This window comes from Lottia gigantea, assembly GCF_000327385.1.
Source record: "Lottia gigantea unplaced genomic scaffold LOTGIsca_13, whole genome shotgun sequence".
Lineage (NCBI taxonomy): Eukaryota > Metazoa > Mollusca > Gastropoda > Lottiidae > Lottia > Lottia gigantea.
In genome coordinates, this window is record NW_008707425.1 from 1968364 (window position 1) to 1994251 (window position 25888).

General features: G+C 33.8%; 4 protein-coding genes across 4 annotated transcripts; 1 reads left to right on the plus strand and 3 right to left on the minus strand.

The window, feature by feature from the left end:
- On the minus strand, positions 1-5303 carry LOTGIDRAFT_157186 (hypothetical protein; the record flags this gene model as incomplete). Its single annotated transcript, XM_009048955.1, has 3 exons — positions 1-142; positions 2986-3152; positions 5274-5303. The coding sequence occupies 3 exons, from the start codon at positions 5301-5303 to the stop codon at positions 1-3; spliced, it is 339 nt and encodes a 112-aa protein (XP_009047203.1).
- A 3038-nt stretch (positions 5304-8341) lies between these two features.
- On the minus strand, positions 8342-14349 carry LOTGIDRAFT_157187 (hypothetical protein; the record flags this gene model as incomplete). Its single annotated transcript, XM_009048956.1, has 3 exons — positions 8342-8688; positions 13466-14066; positions 14104-14349. The coding sequence occupies 3 exons, from the start codon at positions 14347-14349 to the stop codon at positions 8342-8344; spliced, it is 1194 nt and encodes a 397-aa protein (XP_009047204.1).
- A 5226-nt stretch (positions 14350-19575) lies between these two features.
- Positions 19576-20720, plus strand: LOTGIDRAFT_157188 (hypothetical protein; the record flags this gene model as incomplete). Its single annotated transcript, XM_009048957.1, has 2 exons — positions 19576-20071; positions 20158-20720. 2 exons carry the CDS (start codon positions 19576-19578, stop codon positions 20718-20720), a joined length of 1059 nt encoding a protein of 352 aa, XP_009047205.1.
- Positions 20721-21289: 569 nt separating this feature from the next.
- Positions 21290-23497, minus strand: LOTGIDRAFT_157189 (hypothetical protein; the record flags this gene model as incomplete). The annotated part of the gene is made up of 2 exons (XM_009048958.1): positions 21290-21495; positions 23389-23497. 2 exons carry the CDS (start codon positions 23495-23497, stop codon positions 21290-21292), a joined length of 315 nt encoding a protein of 104 aa, XP_009047206.1.
- Between the last annotated feature and the right edge of the window lie 2391 nt (positions 23498-25888).

The following is a 25888-nucleotide window of genomic DNA, read 5'->3' on the forward strand; positions in this document are numbered from 1 at the left end:
CTATTTGTTCTGTGATTCATAATCATCTGATTCCTCATCTTCATCATCAACTTCATCATCTTCATCAACTTCATATTCATGAGCAATAAGTTTTTTTATATGTACATCAACGTCATCCAATATTTTTGTTTTGCGCTTAGTCCTTATCATATTCAGAAATTTTAATTATTGTTCTAAATCCTTGCGTTTGGCAATCTTAAAATGCCTGCCATTCATTAAATCTAATAATCCTTCTGTTGTTGTAAATATAAAGTTTTTTGTGTCGATTTCGAATAAAGGGTAAACATTTTTAAATTTTATTCTATATCCATTAAACAATAACCCATCATGATCAACAATTGGTGAAATGCCCTTTGGTAATTTTGGTTTTCGGGGAAGGGAGGGTTTGATTCTCCCAAATGTACAGGCCTAGGGTGGAGCAGACACTTTATTTAGAAATTAGGATTAAGGGTCTTGATATTGGGTTTTCTTCTGTTCTTATTCTGATCTGAAATTAGAAAAAATAACTCGCCCAATGGGCGAGAAGTATAGTATCTGTAATGTACTGATTGTTTTTAGTTTACTATGAACAATATTATCATTTAAGTTCTTTTTTTTTGAATATGCAACTATCATTTTCGGCTTATAGACATGGGGGAATTTCTCTTGAAGGCTCTTATAGTGGGCATGAACTATCTTGCTTGCTCGATTGCTGGTTGTATTAAACGGGACAACAAAGGGTGCTATGCCTACATTATGATGAATATTTAGTCCTATAGGTCTTGCTGTATTCAATGTCTCAATCCAATGGGCCTCCCTAGATTGACGGAATTTGGTAGTTTCATCTTCGGGCAAGTCAATTTCTATACGCTCAATTGGGATTAGGGTGAGATCGTCTATTGAATGGTCGTCGAGGTTGAAATGATTAGAAACAGGCTTGTCTTTCTTTAATTTGATGTCTGACCTATGAGCATTAAAGCGAGTTCGTAAATTATTCTTAGTTTCTCCTACATATTGTTTGGGGCATTTCTTGCATGAAATTAAATATATTACATTCGAATGTTCACATGTTAGATGTTCCTGGATCGGGTACCTTTTATTCGTAGAGTTGCTTACAAAATAATGAGTTTCTGATATAAAGGGACATGTTTTGCATCTACTGGACAAACATGGAGCACTTCTTAAACCTGGAGGTACTTCGGCATAAAGTCTGTTTTTAGCTGCTATCTGTGCTAAGGTGGAATTTTTTATGTTTCGTAAAAATCGTTTAGAGTACCCACGCTCTTTCAGTTTTGAGAAAACAATCGTACAAGCTTGGTTGAAATCAGAAGATCTTGTACAAATTCGATGAAATCGTAAAACTTGTGACTTAATTATACCAGAAAAGGTATGTTTTGGGTGAAAGGAGCTCTTGTGCAAGAGTTGATGAGTATCAGTTTCTTTGAAATACACTTTAATATCCAGTTTATTTGTTTCTGCTATGGAATCTCCCTTAAAGACTGTGGTATCGAGAAAGTCTATGCTTTTGTCACTCACGTTTGCGGTTAGTTTGATAGAAGGATGGTGGTTGTTGAGAATTTCAAAGAATTCCCAATTCAACTAACACAAAAGTTAGTGTTGTTGTAGAATTGCATCGTCGGGTCTGTTTGGATCTGGGTTTCTATCAAAAGCTTTACGAACTGCCATTAAACCAGTAGTGTTATCGATATTGGTATACATAGAAGAAACGTCGATAGAAATTAAAATAGCATTAGAGGGAACTCAAAGATTTTTTTATTTCATTGACAAAATCGGTTGTGTCTTTAAGGTAGGCGCGATGTTGGCATGCTAGAGGTAGTAAGAAATGATCAATGTATTCTGACACTACCACAGTCAGATATAATCGGGCGGCCTTTAGGGATTTTATTTGGAGATAAACCACTCCTTGGTTGAATTTTTATGGATTTTAGGCAAAGTGTACAAATGTCTCTCGCGACAATCAGGTTTGGCAGACAGATAGTCATATTGTTTCTGTTTGAGATAACTAGTTTTGACTAAATCGGCAAGAATATTATTAATCATGTTAGCAGTTTCTGTGAAAATTGGTTTCGGTAAAATGGCAATGTTAAGGATTATTCAGTTGATTCTCTGCTTCTGAAACGAAACGTAACGACACAACATGAACCTTTGTCACTCTTTTTAATAACAATGCTATCGTCTTTCTTAAGTAAGTTTAACGCTTCACGTTCCACTCGTGTGAGATTAGGCTTTTCGTGTGTTCACTGTTTGGCTATTCATACTCGCAAATGCTTTCAATATTTCAGGATGGATGGCGGCCTGAGGGGGTGTCCACGTGGATTTAGGAAAAAACATTGTTCTAGCACCACGTGGGGGGTGGTTTCGAAAAAAATATGTGCAGCTAAGATTTCGTTGAAATCGTTCAATGGATGGTCGGAGATAATTCAAGTTAGCTATCTTTGGTGTGGGAATAAACTTAAGTCTACGGTCTAAGATTGAATGCTGAAGGGGTGTGAGAATTTTGCGGCTCAAGTTAACTACAGTTTGGCCTAGCGGTGGCGTCTCAGTATTTGCAGTGTGTATCCGACGTGATGCAGCGGCGAAAGCTTTAAAATTCATATTGAGATTTTGAGGTGTTAGAAACGATTAAACTGTCTTTAGTGACTAAAGTACAAATTTTCTCATATTAAAGTAATTTTATTAGTTTGAATTATCATTTTATTGCCCAGAACAAAAAATTGGTACTGCCCGGGTTGGGGCCCTGACTGAATACCTTACAATATGAATAACACATGTATATACAATTAATTACACGCTTCTCATTCACTCACTCATTCACAAATTAATCAAATCATCATAAATATGGAAATACCGACAAAAGCGGGAGTATACTAATCTTTGAGGATTATTTTTAATTTTAAAGACTTATAAAGAATATGTTGTAATTCATCTGTAGAGAGAATTTCACATATTATTAACCTTATTTTTTCATCGTTCATCTCAATGTACCTCTTTACTTCTACAATACATCTAGGAAAGCAGGGCTTAGATTTGTTCATATGGTTTTTGTATATTAATTCTTTAACAACTAATAATATATTAACCAGTTCAAAATTTCCACTGTTTTTTCCAAAAAGAATGTCTTCAATGGAAATGAAACTTTCACATACACAAACCTACAAGACAATAAGACAAAATTAATAAAAAATTAAACATTTAACCCAATAATAGTTTCAGGTTACTTTTTGACAATGTGCTCATTCTGACTGTTTGGCAATTGTTTGAGAACTACTTATGAATTAGCCTTAATTTGCTAGGCTTTGATTAGTATTAACAATTTTCCTTTATAACATGTTCTTCCTATTTACAAATATACATTTTCTAAATTTTAATTTTGGTTGACAATATGCTTCTCCCATCCAATTCCAGATCACATGACTTTACATCAAATATAAAGCATTTAAAGTGTGATGAATCCGGAATACAAATCATGTTTAACAAATTATTATTTATAAATTAATGTTTATGATTTCTGATATTATAAGATTTATAAAGACCTTTAGGATAAAAAAAAAGTCCAAACATAAAATTTGAAGCAATCGTCAATCAAAATGTTTTTTTTAGCAATCTTTTCCTAATGTAGCCTCATAGCATACATGTAAATGTATATAATGTTATAACTTACATTACATCAGTTTTTATCAATATTATGGCTGCAAAATGTAAATATTGTACCAATCCAAGTTTTAACAGACAAGATAATCTCTTTTGAATATTGAAAATTGTTTGCATTACATTTATACATCAAAATGCAAATATGGTACCAATCCAAGTTTGAACAGACAGGATAATCTCTTTTGACTATTGAAAATTGTTTGCATAACTTACACCAGTTTTTGTCAGTTTTTGTTTTGTTATTATTCAAAACAGGCAAGGAGTTACAATCATAAGCTTAAAAGGCAGATTGTAAGGAACAATAACCCAAAGAAACATTTTAAGATGGCTGCCTTATTTTCCTTTGAAAAGTCTTTTAACTAAATATATACCCGGTATATTGATTTTTCCATTCAAATTTCTGCTTCTATCTTTTTCCATCTATCTTCTTTATCTTTTCTGACTGCTAACCATACACCCTTAAAAGATTCGTTAATACGAGTTTGGTAATAGTTTTTTCCCTTATCTCATAGATAATATTGATCTGTTTTTTAAGCTCTCTAGGAAGATCAGTACGGACACTTGTTTTGTCATTTGGGGACTTAGATACACAGTAGCTGACCTGTAACACAGAGGTCTTGTCAGACATTTTCACAAAATTCACTATGAGCGTGATAAGTTTTGGATGGTAGGGGATTCTATGTGCATTTGCTATAGTGAGAGTCTCAATAACAGTTTTGTTTAGCTGCAGGTTGAAAAAGAGATAATTATTGATCACCTTTAATACGTTTTCTCCTTTTTCCTGTGAAACTCAATATATAAGTAAATTGTACTTTCGGCTATGGTATTCACCATATCTTGCATCATTTTCCAGTTTGTCGATCTTTGCTTGGAGATTTTGTGTGACTTCCATGGTTGTCTTCAGCTGAGTTTTCAGTTCCTCAAGTCAAGTGACTTTACAATTTCTGTTTTTATAGTGGTGATCTTCTCCTCTGCTATTTCTAGTCGTGAATGTAGTTCAGAGTCTTTCATGTTTTTACGGAGCCCCTTAAGCGCAATTTTAAAAACTTTTTATTATTATTTCGTTTAAACGAATTAATTATTTCGTTAAAACGAATTAATTTTTTCGTCTATTTCGTTTAAACGAAATAATTATTTCGTTTAAACGAATTAATTATTTCGTTTAAACGAATTAATTTTTTCGTCTATTTCGTTTAAACGAAATAATTATTTCGTTTTAACGAAATAAACATAGGGTATTTCGTTGTTTTAACGAAATAATAATTTAAAATAAATATGTTTACAATTGCGCCTTAGGGGCTCCGTTATGTTTTCTTCTAGTCCGTCGATGCGTTTTTCTATTCTGCTATTCATAAGAAGCTCCATAACACTTTCCAAAGTTACTGTGGGTGTTGTGCTTGATGGCTGATCCTTTGCAGAGTCATTATTAGGATTTTTCCCCTCATTAAATCTTGTTTTAGGAGTTTGATTACCAATACCTGTTGCTTTGGTTGTCTTCGTCTTTGAGTTTGGCTTCGGTGTAGTATTGTTGTCAAGGACGCTTTTTTCACCTGCGCCATTTTGGTTTTTCTCCATGTCCAAGTTTTCTGTACCATTACTTCTCAGTAGATAATTTGACATACCTCTCCTCTCTGCTCTGCATTAGCAGCCATCGTAAGCTATGATATTTGTATTATATAGTATATAGATCTATGCGTTGGTAACTTTGATTCGGAGATGATAGGAGAAGCACATTGTCAAATTTCACTGATGATTTGTTTTAACTGGCGAGAGTACGATAAAATCCCGTCATGCCTTGTTCAGTGTTGCCAGATTACCCCCTGTTAGTTTGAATGATATGCCAGTTATTTATGCTGAGTAATAGCACAAAATTTTTTAAAAATATCAATATCCCAAATACATCAAGGGCAATAACTCAAAAACAGTTCATCGAAAAATCGTCAAGATCTCATCACTATAAATATTCACACCAAATTTCATTGAAATCAATTGAAAAATGTAGTCTCTATAGTGTTCACAAACAAATGTTGACGCGTTTTTCTTAAGTCAAGGGCAATAACTCAAAAAACCGTTCATCGAAAAATCCTTTGTTCTAGTCTAATGGTCAACTAAGATCAATCAAAAGAGATATGAACCAAACAAGTTCCGGTAATTACTGTTTTCGGACACCTGTAAAACCGGAAATAAATGTCGGACATCAAAGATCAAAGTATGAATGGTAATCCTATATCAATGACCTTGGACCATGCAAAGGTCAAGGTCATTTATGTTAAAGTTCAAAAATGAAATTTTTTAAGTCAGAACATACTTTTTAAGAAATGTTTTTTTGTTCGGAATTGGATCGTTTACTTCAATATTCAGAATTTTTTAAAATAGATTTTCATGTTCCAACCATGTAAGAAAATTCTTGGCACTTGGCTGCAGTAATTGTCCTATTCGCAATTTTCAAATTGTTATAAAAACGGATGTAAACATAGTACAAGAAAAATGAAGGAACCATGTGATAGATTTGTTCAGGTCAGATAGTCACCGAAGGTCAAGGTTACGAGATATGAGCGTTTAAAGTTTTGAAAATTGCTGTTTACGGAAGCCTGCAAGACCAGAAGTAGATGTCGGAAATCAAAGACCAAAGTATGAATAGAAATTATAGACGGCCATCCATGTTAAACGTCAAAAAAGAAAATTTAGTCAATTGTAAAACCTATTGTTTTTTTTAAAAAGTAAAAAGGTCAAACAGATTTTTCTTTGTCTCGTATTGGCCAAAGTAGTGACCTATTTTCCTGCAAAATATTTTGGGTGACAAATTCATACTTTGCGAGTTATGATAAATTGTAAATGTTTTAGGCAAATGTAAATCTAGCCCGGATGTACCATTCCCAGCCCAATAAAGTTGTATGTCCGTGTTTATGTGTACAATATTATGTTATGTTCAAAATTTCAAGCGTCTAAAAATATTAGATCATGAGATATTCATAGTTTCACCTTAGTGGCAAGAGACTTTACGGCGAATGTCAAATTACGCACAGTCGGCATAAATTTTGCAAATTATAAAAGCGCAATTTTGATCAAAATATCTAGTGTAATAGATGGAAGGAAGAAATAAAGTGCATTACGGATACAAGAGAAATTTTGTCATATGTAAAATAGGTCACGTGACAAAATTGCGATTTTCAAACGGCTGTAAATTCGGAAGTTCACATTGCACAGTAAATGTGAAGATATCATCTGATTGATCTCGTCAGAAGCAACAACTTAAGTTCAGGTCAAAAGTTCATCAAAGGTCAAGGTCACCAGATACGGGCCTTAATTACAGTAAAAATAAGCAAAATCGAAATTCAAAAATCTCCTTCAAGTGTTTGCAATCGATTTAAGATAACATAGACATCAACATCAAACACAACGATTACCCCTTTAGACCTCGTTTTACAAATGTTATTCATATCAATATGACGGCTGACCTGTTTACCTCGGGTAGGATTTCTTTAGTATTATATCTTTGCATGGGCAATTCGAGCTAAAATATCTTCAAAATTCCGGAAGTTGAAATTTTAAGTTAAAAAACGAATAACGTCAAAACCGCAAGTGATATCGAACTTATGAAAATTGAATTTAGTTCGCAATCAAAATATCTACCTGTAAATTTTCAGTTCGATCGAAAAGTTAGAAAAAACTCAAATTAAGTTCAAAAAGTCAGTGACAAAAGTCCAAATTCGAAAACTCTTGAATTGCTAACCTGAAGAACTCAGTTCAAAGCAGTTAACTGAAGAAGTCCGACCAAAATCAGATCAAAATTAGAGCCTTAAATTAAAAATAAAATTAAAAAAGTCATTTACGGTTAGAATAAAGTGCGTCAAATTATATTCACTAATTTAGTTTCATGAGTTTTATAAGGAAATTTTTAAAAGTGACATTTGCAAAACAAAATAGTCTTTTGCAAAACAATTAGTTCCATTTCCTCCCAAGATAACTCGAAGAACAGAAAATAATTTTGGTATGGCTTGTTGTTTTTATTTGATCCCACCAATAAACACTTTTCAGACTCCACGACACATAATTCACAAAAGTGTAGGTGTATTACAATAAGCGGGGGTGTATCACAAAGAGTGGAGATTTATCTACACTTAAAAGGATCAAGAAAATGTATGGGTATAAGCATATGATATTACAAATAGTTTGGTGGTATTTTTCGAAGCTATATCCTCATAGGATGTAATTAAAATTTTAATAATGGTATTTCAGAATTTCAGTGGAATTAATATATTTTTGGAGTGCGTATTGTGTCTATATATAACATACTAGTTCTCATTTAGAATACATAAATTACAAGTCGCTTCTTCGCTTGCTTTTTGCTATGTTGGTCAATCAAAGACCATATTGAGTATCGTATCATTCGATAAGATTTTGACTTTATTGCCGACGTTAATGTTCGGAACTGACAATTGTTAGTTTTCGAAAAAAAGAAACCATGCAGGTGTCATCTCGATTATTTTGTAAAAATAGCTACCAATACATCAATAATTCAAGGATGTTTAGGTGAAAATGAGGACGAACGAATGGTTTTATTGTCTTTGTCTTTGACTTGCTATGAAAACTATGAAAGATTTATTCATTTAGTTTTGATATTGTAAGTATTCAACTTTGATCATAAAAATTGTAATTTGCAATAAAACCCATTCACGTTCACCTTATCTCACATAAAAGTAACTCGTCTAAATATGTCCTCTTGATATTGACCATCGTCAGTTACATTATCAGTCATTCCGTCAAATGATTCACCTAAACCTTCATCTACTTTTTGTCTAACTTCACCTAGATAATGGTTATCTTCAATGTGAGCTTCACTCCTTGATTTTAAACGATCGTTTTCATTAAATGGTGACTTGTTTTTTAACTCAGTAAGTGATCTACTTGATTCCATGTTGTCATTGTCTTTCTCTTCATGTTTTGATGTATGTTCCAGCAATGGTTCCATTGACATCGATCGTTTCATTCTGTCTATGTTAATTCTTGACCTCTTTTTAGACAGCCGTTTTCTATCTGAAACAAAGAGCAGATGGCATAGAATCGTCCTGTTAAAGCCCCCATTGAAGCCTCTTTAAAGGACACTGTTTCCTAATTCAAGACAGAAACAGACTATGCTCAAAATAAACGCTTACTTTTTATTGAGTGTGTAATCTACGCAATATCTGCCTTGGTTACCATTATTGGTATTGTTTTATTTAGCAAAGCAAATAATTGCTATAGCCCAAAATATGTCATACAAAGAACCAGAACAAAAAAGCAACTTATTTACAATCAAAGTTTAATAATTCGAATAAATTTAAATGATAAAATAGAATGAAATAAAAGAAATAGAAATTCAAAGATTACTGATCATTCCAACGCTGAACCTCTAAGCTTTACAGCATCAAAAATGAATATACCTAGGCTTAGAAGTTCAGAGTGGGACTGCAGATTCATTAATTCATTCATTTTTTGCAATGATTGGAATGACCAAAATCGATGGTGAAAGTACTTGCGACGTAATCCAATATATTGAGGACAACACAGGAGAAAGTGAAATCCATCTTCTACATAAATAGAATTACAGCATAACATAATCTTTTATCTCTCGGGGTTTTATTATATCTACCTATTTCAATTTGTAGTTTTAGGTTTCCAATGCGAAATTTACAAATATAAAATTTAAATTTATTGTCTAATTTTGAATTCAAGTAAGATTCAAGTTCGAAATTGGTCTTAATATTTTTTTTTATAAAATCTCAGTTTACTAGATATATTGAGTTGAGAATACCATAACTGAGTGTATTGGTCCTCTACGCGTTTTCTTAATTCACATTCGTTTAGGGAGTGTGGTTCATCTAATAAAAATGAAAATCCACTTTCGTTGAGAAGTAATCTTCTATCAGTGACCCAGTTGTGTTTGCCATTAGCAAAATTGCACAAAATCTCGTATATACCAGAAATAAGAAAATTATTTGAGCAAACAACCTTATTCCAGAATTTAACAATATGGACCTAACGCTGTATATATAAAGGAAAAATTCCGAGTTCACCTAAAACAGCAACTAATGGAGTGGAATTACCTAAATTTAAAATATAACGTATAAAATCATTTTGAATATATTCCAAAGGTTTACCATCCAAAGAACCCCACACTTCGCTGGCATATGACAACACAGAAACTACCAATGATTAAAACAGAAGACATTTGATAGAAATACTTAAGTGGATGGATTTCAGCAAAGGGCCAAGGGCCTTTCTACTCTGAGAAGCACGAACATACTTCCATTTTGGAAAAACAATAAACCTAGATAAATATATTCAGTAACTATTTCAAGACTAACGGAATTGATACTGAATGTATAATTGTTAATTAAACGTCCGCTATGAAATACGATTACTTTGGATTTGTTCACATTGATTTCAAGATTCCAGGTGGCACAATACAATACTTGAAGGGCAGTTGCTGTGTTCGCAAAAAGCAACAGATATACTAAGTTATTACCAATCTTAACAAGGCCGGGATCATTTCTGCAAATGAAGTCATGAAGATCATTGATGAATATTAGGAAAAGTAGAGGCGACAAAGTTTCACCCTGACCAGATAAACTACCAAATTGATTTGAAAGACATCCTTTATACATTAGTAACTACTAGTAATTTTGGCTATCTTCACTTCCGTCTGCTAAGTTTTAATAGCTCATTGCAGGCGAATCAACAAATAAAGAAAATGTGATAAATAAAAGCTATAAGATAGTTTGTCAGGCAAGGTAATATACGCCTACTGGCAGCTTTGATTTCAAATAGAAATATTTGGCAGTACAGTAACAATTACTAGTATGAAATAATCAACTTTATATGGCGATGCTACATGATATTAGCAAGTTTAGTCTGTCAAGACTTGGGCCATCCAGAGTGTTAACAGGCTAAAACTTGAACACGGGCCAAATACTACATATTGTTCAATTCTGCTGATTTTCGATACGGTTCATCCATGGTTATAACAAACACTCATACCAAGTTTAGTCAAAATCCACTAAGAATTGTGCCTTCTAGAGTGTTTAAGGGCTAAAAATTGAACGCGTTTTCAAGGACAAGGGCGATAACTCATACTAATTATTTTTTGATTTTTCTGGTTGTGAATGTGAGAGCAAAAAGTATAAAGTTGATTGTTTAGTTTAAGTTATAAAAAATGCGATTTATATTGTTTGAAACGAATGCCTGTGGTGTATAATTTTCTTGGAAATATTCCAGACTACACAAGTCACTTTTTACAATCAAAGTCAAATAATCCGAATAAATTATAATGATAAAATAGAAATAAAAGAAATAGAAATTAAAAGATTACTGATCAGGTTTTAGTCTCTTTTCTATTTGTCGCGTTTATCCAGTCATAAGGCAACATGGCATGTCGAGATATAAGCTAGAAGATTGGATTTGTGTAGATAGCAGGCATGATAAATCGGTAAACTTTATATTTTATATGTAATGTTATGTATAAGATGTATCTTTTAATGTTTATCACTGTCAAATAAAATGCCATTGCCTATAAGTGTGCATTTTAATCTAAAAATCATATCCTATAAGCTTGTCCTTTTCCCACTGCTCAGTTAGTCACGTGACCTGCAGGTCCATTCCAATGGTCGAGACCAACTGGGCAGACAATAAGGTTTGCAGACAATAACTAAGATCAAGTCCGCAAACGATAGCCAACAGACAATAAGAAACTTGAACTCTTTGAATCATCCTCGCGACGCAACCAATCCACGGCAGCGAACGTAAATTTTCAATAAATAACTGGATATAGGTGTAATTTAACTTCAACAAATCAAGAGAAGCAATGGAAAATGTATATTATCCTTTTATCAAGCAATCACAAGGTAGGTTGATCTTCACAAACCCCCGACTTATTCTTTTCCGCGATTACACAAGCCTAAGCATCATGCCTACAGACCAAATATTAATACATCACGACAAAGGAAAAAAACTTCAAAACCAACCATATTACTGTTTTGCCACTTTTAGACTAGGATAAATATTAAGATAAATAAATATTCTTTAGATTCTACTAGGTATAGTATCTCGGAATTTCTACTTTTAATCCGAATACTCGACCTGAAACACCCCCATAAGGTTAACTTTAAGCAGCTATAAGTCACAACAAAACTACTAATAACACCGTTTTGCTACTTTTAGACTAGGATGGGTATTTTGAAAAATATATTCTTTAGATTCTACTAGGGGTAGTATCTCGAAATTTCTCGACCTGTAAGAGCACTATTAAGCTAATGTTAAGCAGCTATAAGTTATGTTTGTCGATATCAAAAGTACCATTAACCCTTTGAACCCTGAGCACCCCTGGGGGTTCGAGACCATATCCCCGGCCTCCCAAGTGAAAAACGTCAAAATTTACCAAATGTTTATATCACCTCTTGTGTGACTTTTATTGTGGCCATTTGTGTATAAATACATCAGTAATGTCAAAAGAAGGTTTTCATTTATCTCCAGTATTGGATCTTCTCATGCCAGTTACGCCAGCAGGTGGAGCCTTCTCGAATGCACAAATAGCGATGACAATAACCGCACCAAAATGTTGTTTTTGTTCGCTTGAATGGCATATCCTTGGCAGCAGCCTCTGGGTACACACGCTTATACTGATTGTACTTGTAAGAACATACTGCACAAATATTGTTACTAGTAGCTTCATGGGGTCTCTCGGGGTAGTGAAGCCCCACATTTTGCATGCGCTGCGGAACTTCAAGTTCGCGTGATTTGCGTCGTTGAACTAAGCTGCGAAAGTCACCGATCAGTCCGAAACATACCTCATCCACAAAATGTTGAAAAGTGTAATAACTCTTTCCAGGTATATATTTCCAGGTATATAATTTGGTTTATAGAATGATTCGAGTACATAAGCGTTGTAACATGCCCACATGAAAAATTTGACCATCAATCTCCGTGGCCAGCGATAATGGCGTCTCGATTTTGGATTAAAAAGAAGTTAGCTTTAGAATATAGACCTGGTCATTTCTATCACACCCACCCATGTATTGGTTGTAGTCCGCCACTAACTGTGGAATTGGAACAACTGATAAAGTCCCATCTTTGTTTCTCCTGTTCACAGTGGTGCCCATGGTAGGGTCATGACAAGTCGACAGAAAGTGTATGGGTTTCCTGTCCTTCCAAACTGTAGCAACCATATTTTTCTCGACAAAGGTAGTCAGACTTGCCACGATTGGAAATTATATTTTTTTTCACAGCTTCCGGAAAAACTTTCGGTTAGTCAGTACAGTTCCAACAGCGAAAACACCCAAAGTGTGCTGCATGTAATCAAATAATGTGACAGAATTATAGAAACGATCCATGAACACAATATGATTTTTATGTAACACGCCACCGCTAGTAAGAAGACGCACACCACTACCAGTTGATCCAAGTCTGTCTAGATAAAATCCATTACTCCGACCGGTATAGATTTCAGCTTCGAGTAAGTAGCCAAATTCTGAATCACAAAGTAGGAAAGACTTTATTCCCCATTTTATTGGTTTTAATTTGATATATTGCTTTATCGCCAGGCGGTTTTTAGCAGGAATCATGCCTTCATCAAGACTGAGTTGTTGACCTGGACTGTAGTAATGACGGAACTTCGGAAGAATTATCTCCAGCATTGACCTAACTTTGTATATTTTATCAGTTTTGTCCAGTGTAGGGTCTGTTTCATCTACTAGATGAAGGAATGTCCAGACTGATAATATACGATTACGGTCCATGACATCTCTGAATCCTGGTGTGTGTGAAAGAAAGTTTTTACCGGGACCATACCAGTAACATTCATACCTCGGTTTTACTACACCATTTTCCATCTGTAATCTAAGTGCAACAAATGCTTTCATTTCTGGAATGTCAATTTTTCGGTAACGTTTCGCATAATATGCATCAGGTGTAGTTTCCTTAGTATGGTTGTTGGTCTCAGAGCAAAGTAGCTGCCAGAAGTCACCATCTAGAAACAAATCAAGAAAATCTACAGCTGAGCTGTCGGCTGTAATATTTTGGGGAATATTTTTCGGTCCACTCTGTGCACCAGTAAAAGTAGAGTGAACTGCAGTAAATGTTTTTGACCACACTGTGGCTAAAGGGTCCTGGGGTTGTTGAACTCGTCGTCGACCCCGACTTGGTGGCTTAGCTGTGGGTGCAGCTGCTTGTGCTGGATCGGCTGCTTGTACTGGAACAGCTGCTTGTACTGGGACAGCTGCTTGTGCTGGAACGTCATGATCAGAGAAGCTATCATCACTACTGCTACTGTCATGAGCAGGGTTCGGCCTGTGTTTCTGGACCGGCAATCCCGATCTCCAGTAGAACAGTTTTACAGATATCTTGATGTGACAGTACTGATATCGAAATACCCCTTTTGTCTGTAGAGGGGGGTGGGGTTGATGACAGGATACTAACAGATGCATCCCCTCCAGCATTCACAACATTTCTACATCTCCTCCGTTCAAAATTAGCACCAGTACTCGTACTCGTATCCATTTCTCCATCACTGCTGTCCCCTACCCCCTCGTTCTCTGAAGACGATGATGTCAGGTCATCGGATGGGTAATCAGCTGAAAAAGTTAGTTCATCATCCGATCCAGAATCAACAAACCTCAACACTTCCTCAGTAGAAACGCTTCGGTTCACTAAAGATTTCTTCATATTCAAAGGGTTAGTTTTTTTTACGGAAATATCCACCAAAAACTATTTTTTTCTGGTAATTTTTATGTTTTACTGGGGTCCGCCATTTGCAATTTGATACTTATCGCTGATTGGTTGAATTAGACACGTGTCCTTTTGTTTTAATAAAGAGTAAACAAAGCCACGTGTTCAGATCCCGGAATACCGGTCTAACGGTGAGTAGGGAAAGATGCTTCAGACCGGTATACCGGGACAACGTTTTGTCACTTTAAGACAAGTTATATATCACATTTGTCGACATCAAAACTACTATTAACCCAGTTTTGCAACTTTTAGACTAGGATAAAATATATGATAAATGCATATTCGTTAGATTCTACTAGGTGTAGTATCTTGGAATTTCTGCTTTCAATCCGAAAACTCATTTTTATCGAAGAGAGTTTCCTCCCTTAATTTCATTGCCTTTTCAATTCTGCACTAGTTAAGCATTGGTAGAACTTTTTGTGCAAGAAGAATTTACTTTTTCACGGAATCCTTTTTCTTGTTAAGGTTGAGAGAAGTATAGGTGCTCGGGGACACATATTCCCATCCCTTTTTTCTTTTCTTTTTGTCTCAAATTCAGAATTTCATGCTTGTTAGGCCTAGTTGTAGACAGGCTTTTTAGTCATAGAAAGATGAAACGTCGACTCCACATGAAAGACTTTAGAAAAAGATATTTTGAAAAGGGGTCGAAGGCTTGTCCAATACCTATTTGCCATATAATAAGTTTATTCTCATAAAGACAGACATCATTAATTTTGGTAATCCATGTGGTCTGTTCATGTGTGTGCCACTAATTAGGCTATTGCTACGACCTTCATCCCGTCTGTCCACGTGTTACACTGATGATTGCTACGATGCCTTTCCACGTGTTATACCGATGTTCATTTCGTCCTTGACCTTTACCCCGACCGCAACAAATTAACAGTAGCATAAGAGTTACGCCCCCGGAGCGCATCCTACCTTTGTAATCTTCTGGCCACAACAAATTAACAGTAGCACAAGAGTAACGTCCCCGGAGCGCATCCTACCTTCTTAGTAATGTAGTCTATTGCGGGATACAGACCAAAAAAGTAGTAATAATGCGTCGTCAAAGGTAAAATCTCTCTTATGTTTTATTTCCTGAGTTTCAGAATGTCGTCGACAAGTAAATGTTACGGCAGAAGCTACGTTCAAAATCTACAGCACATTCAGAACCTTACACTACTAAAGGGAATACTGTCGTTCGACGTAACAAAGAACCTAACACCAAAGCACCAGCAGAAGTTCTACGGTAGTTTGCCAACCAAATGGTGGGTTGATGTTGAACCTAAATCTCGATCAATTGCGTGAGGTGGTTCAACAAGTCACTAAAGAGCTAGGTTGGTCTACTGACATCCTTAGTATTCAGCCAATTCCAGTTGTTAATCAAACTCCTACTACAGGTAATATATCTGACGTATCTCAAATAGATAGTATTTCGCATGACCTGGATGCTTTTGTACCACAAAACATAATTGATAAAATTCAAAATCGTGAATTCATTGAGTTATCAAGTCTTTTGAATAAGAACCTTCGGTATGTCAAATCGAATATATCTTTTGTTGATGGTATAACTCGTTGTGCAAGATAGAGTACATTTTAAGATAAGGGACTTAAACAGTTGGACAAAGGCTTTCCTAGTGTTCATGAGTATTTATACACCGGTTCATTCTGAGAGTACAGCTGGCCATATCAAGTATCTTTACTCCGTTCGTTTGGGTGCAGAACGTTCACATCATTTAGGTTGGTTACAATACGACGAACAATTTCGTCTCAATAAATCTCAGAACACCCTTATGCCTTGGGGAGTAGTTGATCAAGAATTGTGGCTTTTGTATATGAATTTTAATCCTTTAGGACAGTCATCTGCTAGCTCTGTTAATGCCAAATGCTATGATTATAATTACTCAGGGTCATGTAATAGAACAGGATGTAATTATTTACACAAATGTTTATCTCCAACCATCCATTGAACGATTTCAGCGAAATTTTAGCTGCACATATTTTTTTCGAAACCACTCAACACGTGGTGCTAGAACAATGTTTATTCCTAAATCCACGTGGATACCCCCTCAGGCCGCCATCCATCCTAAAATATTGAAAGCATTTGCGAGTATGAATAGCCAAACAGCGAACCTTTCCATAACACACAAAAAGCATAATCTCAAGCGAGTGAAACGTGAAGCGTTAAATTTACTTGAGAAAGACGATAGCATTGTTATTAAAAAGAGTGACAAAGGTTCATGTTGTGTCATTCTGAATAGGAAGGATTACGTTTCAGAAGCAGAGAATCAACTGAATAATCCTAAACATTATGCCATTTTACCGAAACCAATTTTCAAAGAAACTGCTAACATGGTTAACAATATTCTTGCCGATTTTAGTCAAAACTAGTTATCTCAACAGAAAAAATATGACTATCTGTCTGCCAAACCTGATTGTCGCGAGAGACATTTGTACACTTTGCCTAAAAAATCCATAAGAATGCAACCAAGGAGTGGTTTATCTCGAATAAAATCCCTAAAGGCCACTCGATTATATCTGACTGTGGGTAGTGAGTCATATTCCATTTCATTTCATGGGGAAAATGCGACCAATCTGTAAGCTCCCAAAAAAGACCTAAACACCCTACATTTCTTAAATTCTTAGACTTAAACACCCTACATTTCATAAATTCTTACACCTAAACACCCTACATTCCATCAATTCCCTCCCAAAAAACCTAAACTCCCTTAAATTATTATACCTATACTCCCTAGATTTCTTACACCAAAAACACCTTCAATCAATTCCTTCATTCCATCAAAAAAAGCATATTAAACATACCCCTTATATAAAAAATAACATAACATTTTTAATAGCCTCGTTTTAAATAATGTTATTTTTAGTAGAAGGGAGATAACTCTTGTTTTGGAAACACAATTTCTTCGTTAAATTAACTCATTTAAAAATAGGATGAGTTTAATTCTAAAACACGAACAACACAGATTTGAAGATTATTCGGGCGACGGTATCTTTTCTTTATTATTTTCTCTATGTAAAACAATAATTCCAAAAGTAGCTAGCTTTGTTTCAAACAACAAATCACTCATTTCAACCGAAGCTAAAGCCATCGGCTCAATCGCCCAAGCGGGAAAGAGTATAAGCGACTCAGTGAAACAACCTAACGAGTTAAAACAATTAGAGCTAATAAGAAATCTACGAAACAGGAGATTAGAAGAAAGGAAAGGAAAAGGTTTTAAAGTTATAGGATAAAAATGATAGTCGCTCACGCTCTAAAAACTTATTTTGGTTCAGGAGATATACAAAAATCATTGGGTTCTCTTCCTGGATTTCCATGGGCGAAATATCCCGGAGAAAAACAACTTCCCGGTCATTATTACACCGGTCCAGGTACCAGGTTAGATCTGCGATTAGACGAAAACGATAAACCCAAACCCGGCGAAGAACCACTCCATACAGTTGACGCCACTGCGCTTAAACACGACATACTATACAGAAACAAGGACATAAACTTCACACATGAAGCAGACAGACAAATGATAATCGAACTTGAAAATATTCCAAATCCAACTTTCAAAGAGAGAATGCAAAGGGCTCTGATCATAAAACTGCAAAGATGAAATTAGGCATGGGATTAGCGGATGAAATTCATAAAGAATTTAGAAAAACTAAAAACTTTTTAAAAGTTAAAGTGTTTGAAAAAGATGAAATATGGTCAGCCGATTTAATTCATATGCCAGTCGAAAGAGGATTTAAATATTGCTTAACAGTTATAGATTTGTATACGAGATATGCTTGGGTTATTCCTTTGAAAAACAAAACAGGATTATCAGTCAAACACGCTTTTGAAACGATTATGAAACAATCTAACCGACATCCAGAAAAACTGTGGGTAGATAAAGGAAGTGAATTTTATAACAAAAATATGAAATCTCTGAGATTTGAAATTTACAGCACGCATAATGAAGGTAAAGCTGTAGTAATAGAAAGATTTAACAGGACTCTAAAAAATAAATTATTCAAAAAGTTCACGGAATTGAAATCTCAAAAATGGCTTAAAATATTACCAGAGGTTGTAGATGAATACAATAACAAAATTCATTCATCTATAGGTGTCTCACCAACGCAAGCCTCGACTAATCCAAATATTATAAAGTCAATTAACGCGCAACATAACTACAAAAATGAAATAAAGAATTTAAATATCAAACCCAAATTTAAAGTCGGAGATCGAGTTCGTATTTTCAAATATAAAAGCAAATTCGAAAAAGGTTACGTTGGATACTGGACAAACGAAATATTTATCGTTGATAAAGTAAACACCACATCACCTCCGACATACGAATTAATCGATCAAGACTAAGAACAAATTATAGGTAGGTTTTATCAAAACAAACTTCAAAAAACCGACTTTTAAAAATGAATATCTTTCTCGATAAATATGGAACCGATACAACCACAAACTTTCAACTTATGAGATGGGCGAATGAGTTATATATCACCGTTTTATTATTGCATGAGAGATGAAATAAATGATCTGAAATATAAGAAAGGTAAATTTTACGCTATAACAAATATACATACTTCCGATCAAAAAGGAGTTCATCATTCTGCTTTCTACAAAGACTCTTCAAATGACTTATATTTTTTCGATTCTTATGGATTAGAACCCACTGAAGAGATAATGAAATTGAATAATCAACCAATCAAATGTTCTACCTTTCAAATTCAATTACCGGGACAAAAGTTTTGTGGTCAGCTTTCACTTTGGGTTTTATATCAGTTGAGTTTAGGAAAACAGTTCGAAGAAATTGTAATAAATTTAACTTAATAAAAATGGCGAACAAGTTTGGATTAGGTTCTTTATCTTTAGAAACTAAAAAACCTAACACTACAGCGTGGATAAATAAAGCGAAACCTTACTTTGTGGATCAAATCGGAGATACTCTTCAACTAATTTAACTAATTTAAAATCTCCGGAAAACGATAATGACGCTGTTCACAAGAAATATTTACGGGAACAAATAAATTCAATTGAAGTAAATAAAAACCATCTAGAAGATAAAATAAGTAATGTGAAAAGATTCTTCAAACGTCAACTGAATAATAAAAATTTTGTTAATGAAACAACAGGTAAAAAGATTAATAAGTTTTATTCAAAAAGAATTGGTCAACGTAGTGAACATGACTGAGTCACAAAATTTAATTTCATTAATATCTAAATTAGAAGATAAGATTGCAAAACAAAAATTAGACATTCAACAATTAATAGATAACATTCCAGATGAAAATGAAGATACGTTTCAACAGGAATTAAATGCTCTGAAAACTAAACTTAACAGTGAATTACAAAAAGAACTAAGAAATATTAAACAACAAATACAAAACATAGATGATAGCGAAATCAAAACCTATATTCAACAACAAATACAGAACATTGATGATAATGTTATTCAACAACAGATAACCACTATTAATAACCTAGTTTTAAAACAGGATAAAAATATAGTCGCATTAGAAAAAAAGTATCTCAAGAAAGAATCATATTATTTCAATCTTCCATTTAGAGGTTTGGGACGGAAGTATCCTTCTATTACTGATAATATTGATAAATCAAAAGACTATGAATATAAAAAATATGGATTTACAGCAAATATAAGAGTATATTCTGTTCCAGATGGTATTATTTTCCCCCAAAATCTTTTTGATATAACATTTTTTACTTTTCGAGGAAAACTTATAATTGAAATAACTTTTCCTTTTCAGATAAATATAACACTCAAAAAGTTCTTCAGTTTATCAATGGTACAAAAAATGTAGAAATTAAAGAATTTGAAATTAACGACGAAAACAACAAGGTTAATCACTCAAATGAAATTAAAACGAGTGGAAAATATATAGATACGTTTAGAATGTTAATCATACCAGATAATAAAGAAGCTAAACTTTTATTGAGTCATTTTGATATGATATTGGAGACGGAAAGTCCACCATCAGTAAGTATTATTAGAAATCCAGAAGATGTAAGCAGTTATCAGTTTTTACGAGCAACAGACTTTGAATACGTAAAACTATATTTTGTTAATAATGATATATTTACCTCAATTGATATTCATAAAAGTCAACAAAGACAAAAATTTTTGATACTACCAATAAGACATCGTGAGTTTCATGTTAGAATATCAATCTCTATTGAAAAAACAAAATTTTCAGTTCGTCTGAATAAGATTAATGATTCGAAAGAACAAATGTCGTTAGTATCAGTAAAAGTTTTTATTCAATTTGCCTCTAAACAAGAAACAGCTTTATCAGAAGTTCACTTAATTTAATTATCTAAAAATGGAACTCGAAAGTAGACAACAATATATGATAGACAAGCAAAACGAACTAAAAGAAAAACTAAAGCACTTCAACAAATGTAGAAAAACATGGAGTAGAATTGATTCTGTTTTCAAAACATTAAGTACAGTTCTAACAGTAGATTAAAGGATTTTGAGTTTGGTTCATTGCCACTCTAAAGACTTTATTGTTATTCGTTTGAGAATCTGGTAAGTTCTTGAAACCAACCATTAAATATCTTGCTGGTTTAATAGTGTTAGTGATTGGCCACGTGGTGGATTCACCATTTAAAGTCATGCTACCTACCGTATTACGATGAAGAAAAGCTATTTCAATATCTTTAGTTAATGAGTTGAATATTCTCGTTTCTACTTCAATTGATGATGTTATTACGGGTATGAAAAGTTGGAGATTCGTTATTTCTAATTTTGCATCTGAACCATTCTCTCCAAAGAATATCTTATCATCGTTGATTTCTCTTTGGAATGAATTTTATATGGTAACCCTATGGAAACTTTTCTATGTTCCAACAGACCGAATAAAGGATATAATTTCCAATTTACGTAATTACCCCACCTATTATTCTCAACAATATTATTATATTAAGTACTCGTTTTTCAAATCCATGATTAGCTGCTCGTGCTACTCTTTCTATTGTGTTTCGAGCAACAACTCTCACTCTATCTAAATCAGCATCATTTGCAACATTTCTTACCGGTTCTTTTAAAACACTTCCATCACCAACATCGGGTATCCAACTTGAGACTGAATCGAAATCTTTAGGATATACAACTGTTTTGGCATTGTGTCGAATTCCCCAGAGTGTTTAATTGTTTCTATCGGATTTGAACCAGCTTCCAAAACCATCTCGCTAAATAAAGATGGAGGGAAATTGTTTTCTACGTTGTATTAGTTTGTGGAACTTGATTCTGAGTTCCATCTTTAATTTTGAAATCGCATCTGAAATAAGCATCGGAAAGAAGCAACCAATTCGATAATGAATTTATTTCGAAGGTAATTCTACCACCATCATTCCATTGGGATTTAGAACCAACAGTCGGTGAGATGATAATATAATCCTCTTTTGTCTTTTTAAATCGGATGGTATAATCTAAAGATTGGATATAATATTTTATTTGCCATTTTTAAGGTTTAAAATTTGAGTAGAAATTGTGTTTCCAAAAACAAGAGTTATCTCCCTTCTCCATTATTTAAAACCAGATGTTATTTTTATATAAGGGTATTTTTAATATGCTTTTTTTGATGGAATGTCGGAAATTGATTGAAGTTGTTTTTGGTGTATGAAATGTAGGGTGTATAGGGTGTATGTATTTATAGGGGGTTTAGGTCTTTTTTGGTGTAAGAATTTATGAAATGTAGGATGTTTATTTAATTCCGAGAAAAGTATGTCGAAAATAAATGATTGATTTAATTCTGAGAAGGGTATGCCGAAAATAAATGATTTTTACTTAATTCTGAGAAAAGTATGTCGAAATTAAATGAATACAATTTAATTCGAGAAAGGTGTGTTGAAATTAAATAATCAATCGGATTAATTAAGACATAGTAAGTTAAAATTAATGATAATATAATTATTTTTTTCTTCTGTTAATATGGCCCCAGGACGCTTCCGTAGGAAATAATATCCCAATAAAATTATCATCGGATAAAGGAGTTACATTCAACAGTCAAGTTAATTTAAATGTGGAAAAATCTCAAAATAATTCACTAGGGTTTGATAAACCAATATATACGGAATCAACATTAGCACCACACAAGGCTAATATCGAGAATGATATTGACGTCATTAATATTCACTGTAATTTGATATATAGACACAGCTTTATGGAACAACAATCACTGGTTAAAGTTTTATGCAACGTTTCGACGTGTTTCCCCCGTCGTCCTCAGGCACATAATGAGAAGAAGTGATGGGCAAACTATATATATTAAGAACACACATTTATTTGATAAACGGTGGATTTTTCAATAAATACAGACGTCAGATTATTTACAGCATACCAACATTCACTGTACCGATTGGATATAGAATTATAGAGAAACTATTTCAAACAACATATTTGACACTTATGATTAAAGATATAACTCTGGAAATCAAAGATGGTTAAAAATAGGTTTATTGATTTTTGAAACAAGGAAATTGTAATTCAACTTCATTTAAAAACAAAAAAGTAAATTTATTGATCATTAGTAATTAAAGACTCTTCATTCTCTTCTTGAATAGTAAGGCAATCAAAATCATCAAATTCATAGTTTGCATTCAAACTCAATTCATCTTTATTACCATAAGGATACACGCGGTGAAGATTCAGATAGAGTGGAAGGGGAAGACGGGTCTGAAAGTGAAAAGAGAAGGGGAGTGCCCTCTCTACGAAAGAAAGTGGTCTCTTATGAGAGAATTGAGTCGACTGAAACAATTTCATTCATTCCCTTTATTTCATTCTATGTATTAGAAAACCGCGCTTTCACCACTCATAAAAACAATGTTATTCCTTTAACAATGGTTCGTTTACTACGGCATTCCGAGCGCGACAATCTTTAAAAAACTCCCAAGTTAATTTGATATTTTCTTCATTGCCGGTGAACCGCTTCACACGTTTCTGATCGGGAGAAACATTGCCTGAATTTGGGTCTTACCAACACCTATTTCATCGACAATTTGTCGACCATTTTTCCCGGCTTTCGCCAAGTTGATGACCTTGACCCTTTTATTTAATGCTAAAACTTTACGTGTAGGCTTCGACATTTTGAAAATGAATGGCTCATGCTTAACTTTTTATATCCATAATAGACTGACATTAATCATTAACAAGCTATAAAATTAATCCTTAGTCCGATTAGCGATAATCTCGATAAATCTCACCGATATGTGAAACAACGTGATGTTTAATCAAGGGAGTTAACTAACATTGAAAACTCGTAGGGGGGATTGTATTGTGGTCGCATATTGAAGGTGATTGCTTAATAAAGGTGGTCGCGTGAGCAGCATAGTTGGGGAGCATAATGAAAATAACTTGAGGTTAGAAAGGGAATGTACAGCGGATGTAACAGGAGGAAACTGTATATGCTAGCGTGGAAATGTGGGGATCAAATTATGCAAAAAGTAACTGGGTTTGGGGATATATAAAGTAAGATGAAAGTTATGATGAACAATGCAAAAATAAATATCTAGGTGATAAATAATGCAAAAAAATGATGTGAAAAATTGTAACAAGTAAAACAAAAACTAACGCAATTGACACGAACCGGTTTTCGAAGTATTATCCTTTTTCAAGTGTCGGGGAATACGCATTTTCGATGAACAGTTTTTGAGTTATTGCCCTTGACTCTAAAAACGCGTCAAAAGTTGTTTTTTGCCCTTGATTAGAGTTGTGTGATTTAATTGTTTGTCGTATTTGGGTTATTGATATTGATTTTGAAAAATTTTGTGGAATTACTCAGCATAGATATATATGTAATTGAATTCAAAGTAATCAAATTTCTTCAATATGAATAAAATCGTACTTAAGTCACTAAAGACTGTTTTATCATTTCTGACAGCTGAAAGTGGGCGTATGAGGGCTTGCCTCGCAAGCTATCTTATATGTTGTAAATGATTTTCTATATGCCGAAACTCTTCCTCCTTTAATAAATTGTCTGATAAAATATCTTATAAAAAGGTCTAAAGGTATGTATGTGAGTAAACGTTTTCTATATTCTGATTTTCAGTATGTTTCGGAGGCATTCTTGTGCTTTCGTAATATTCTTCTTCAATCATTTCTTTATCGTAATGATAGAAATAATACCAACCCTTTAAAAATAATGAAGGAGCTGTTAGATTATTGGACATATTCTGTTTTACGACTTCTTCCATAACGTTGTTATATTTTACTTAACAAGTTCCAAGACACAGGGTATCACTTTTTGCATATGGTTTCCATTCGTGTCTTAAATATTCCCAATTATCTTCAGTGTATTTAGCAATGTCTACATCCATGATCTTTCTCAAATTCATTGTAGATCTTCACTAGTGAATGGATTGGATAAAGGTATAGGCAGAGTGCCTCTCTATGTTCACTGCGTTTTTAAGTACAATCCAGTTATCAAAACCACTACCATTATGAGAAATCAATGTTAATCTTTTTTCTATCACATTGGCCTAAATATTGAAACATTTGATATCTATACAATCTTTACCCACAAATATTTTACAATATTCATGAGTTCATTATAAACATTTTCTTGAATGTTGTCAGTAGGGTTTCTCTCTAACACTTTTATTAGTTTTTCTAAATTAACTAAATACATGAGTAAGTAATTGCTTTGCGCGTTTCGGTTTCAGTTAAAGTTTCTTCTTAGACCGAAATGTGAGTTGTATATATATAAAACCCAATCTAATGGATCGTATACATCTCTGGGATATAAATGTCTATATTGAATTCTTTAATTCTAGCAGCTGTCATTACTCCTTTTCTATTTGCCTTTGAAAAACTGTTGATAAAACCTTGAAATTTAGTTGCTAAATCTTTGTTCAAAACAAGATTTACACATTTGATAAAACAGTTACCATCTGTTGGTATGTACCAATTTTCACCTACACATTCATTTATCTTTTTAAGTAGATCAGTTCCTCTACCAGCTCTCGATCTTTTGATTGGTTTGAAATTGTCTTTACGTTAAATTATTTTTCCTTTAAAATACCAATTCGTAGCATCAGAATTGATGTCCGTATTTGAAAAGATATTGCGAAAAGTTTTTGCATTGAAACCAACAAGTGCCATATCTTGTCTGTATTCTCCACCCTGAAATATCTTTCCATCTATTTCAATTTGACATATAGCCATTGTCCCATTAATGGGACATGTTTTTGATTGCACTACAGCATAATGTGCTTGTTCCAAGCCCATCCCTAGCCATATGATATTTTAAGTCTATAAACAGAGTTTGATTGCGACTAGTCCGATCGAGTCTACTTTTAGCAGTTATCTCCCTTGAACCCGCCAAAGCCTTGAAAATGTCAAAAATAATGTCAAGTTAGTAATTTTCACATTTTAAGGTCTTTATTCATGAAATAACTTTAGAAATACTATAAAATATAACAATGAGATTGGTTGTGACAAAGATTTGACACGTTTCTAGCGTTTCCGTTGCAGTTGTG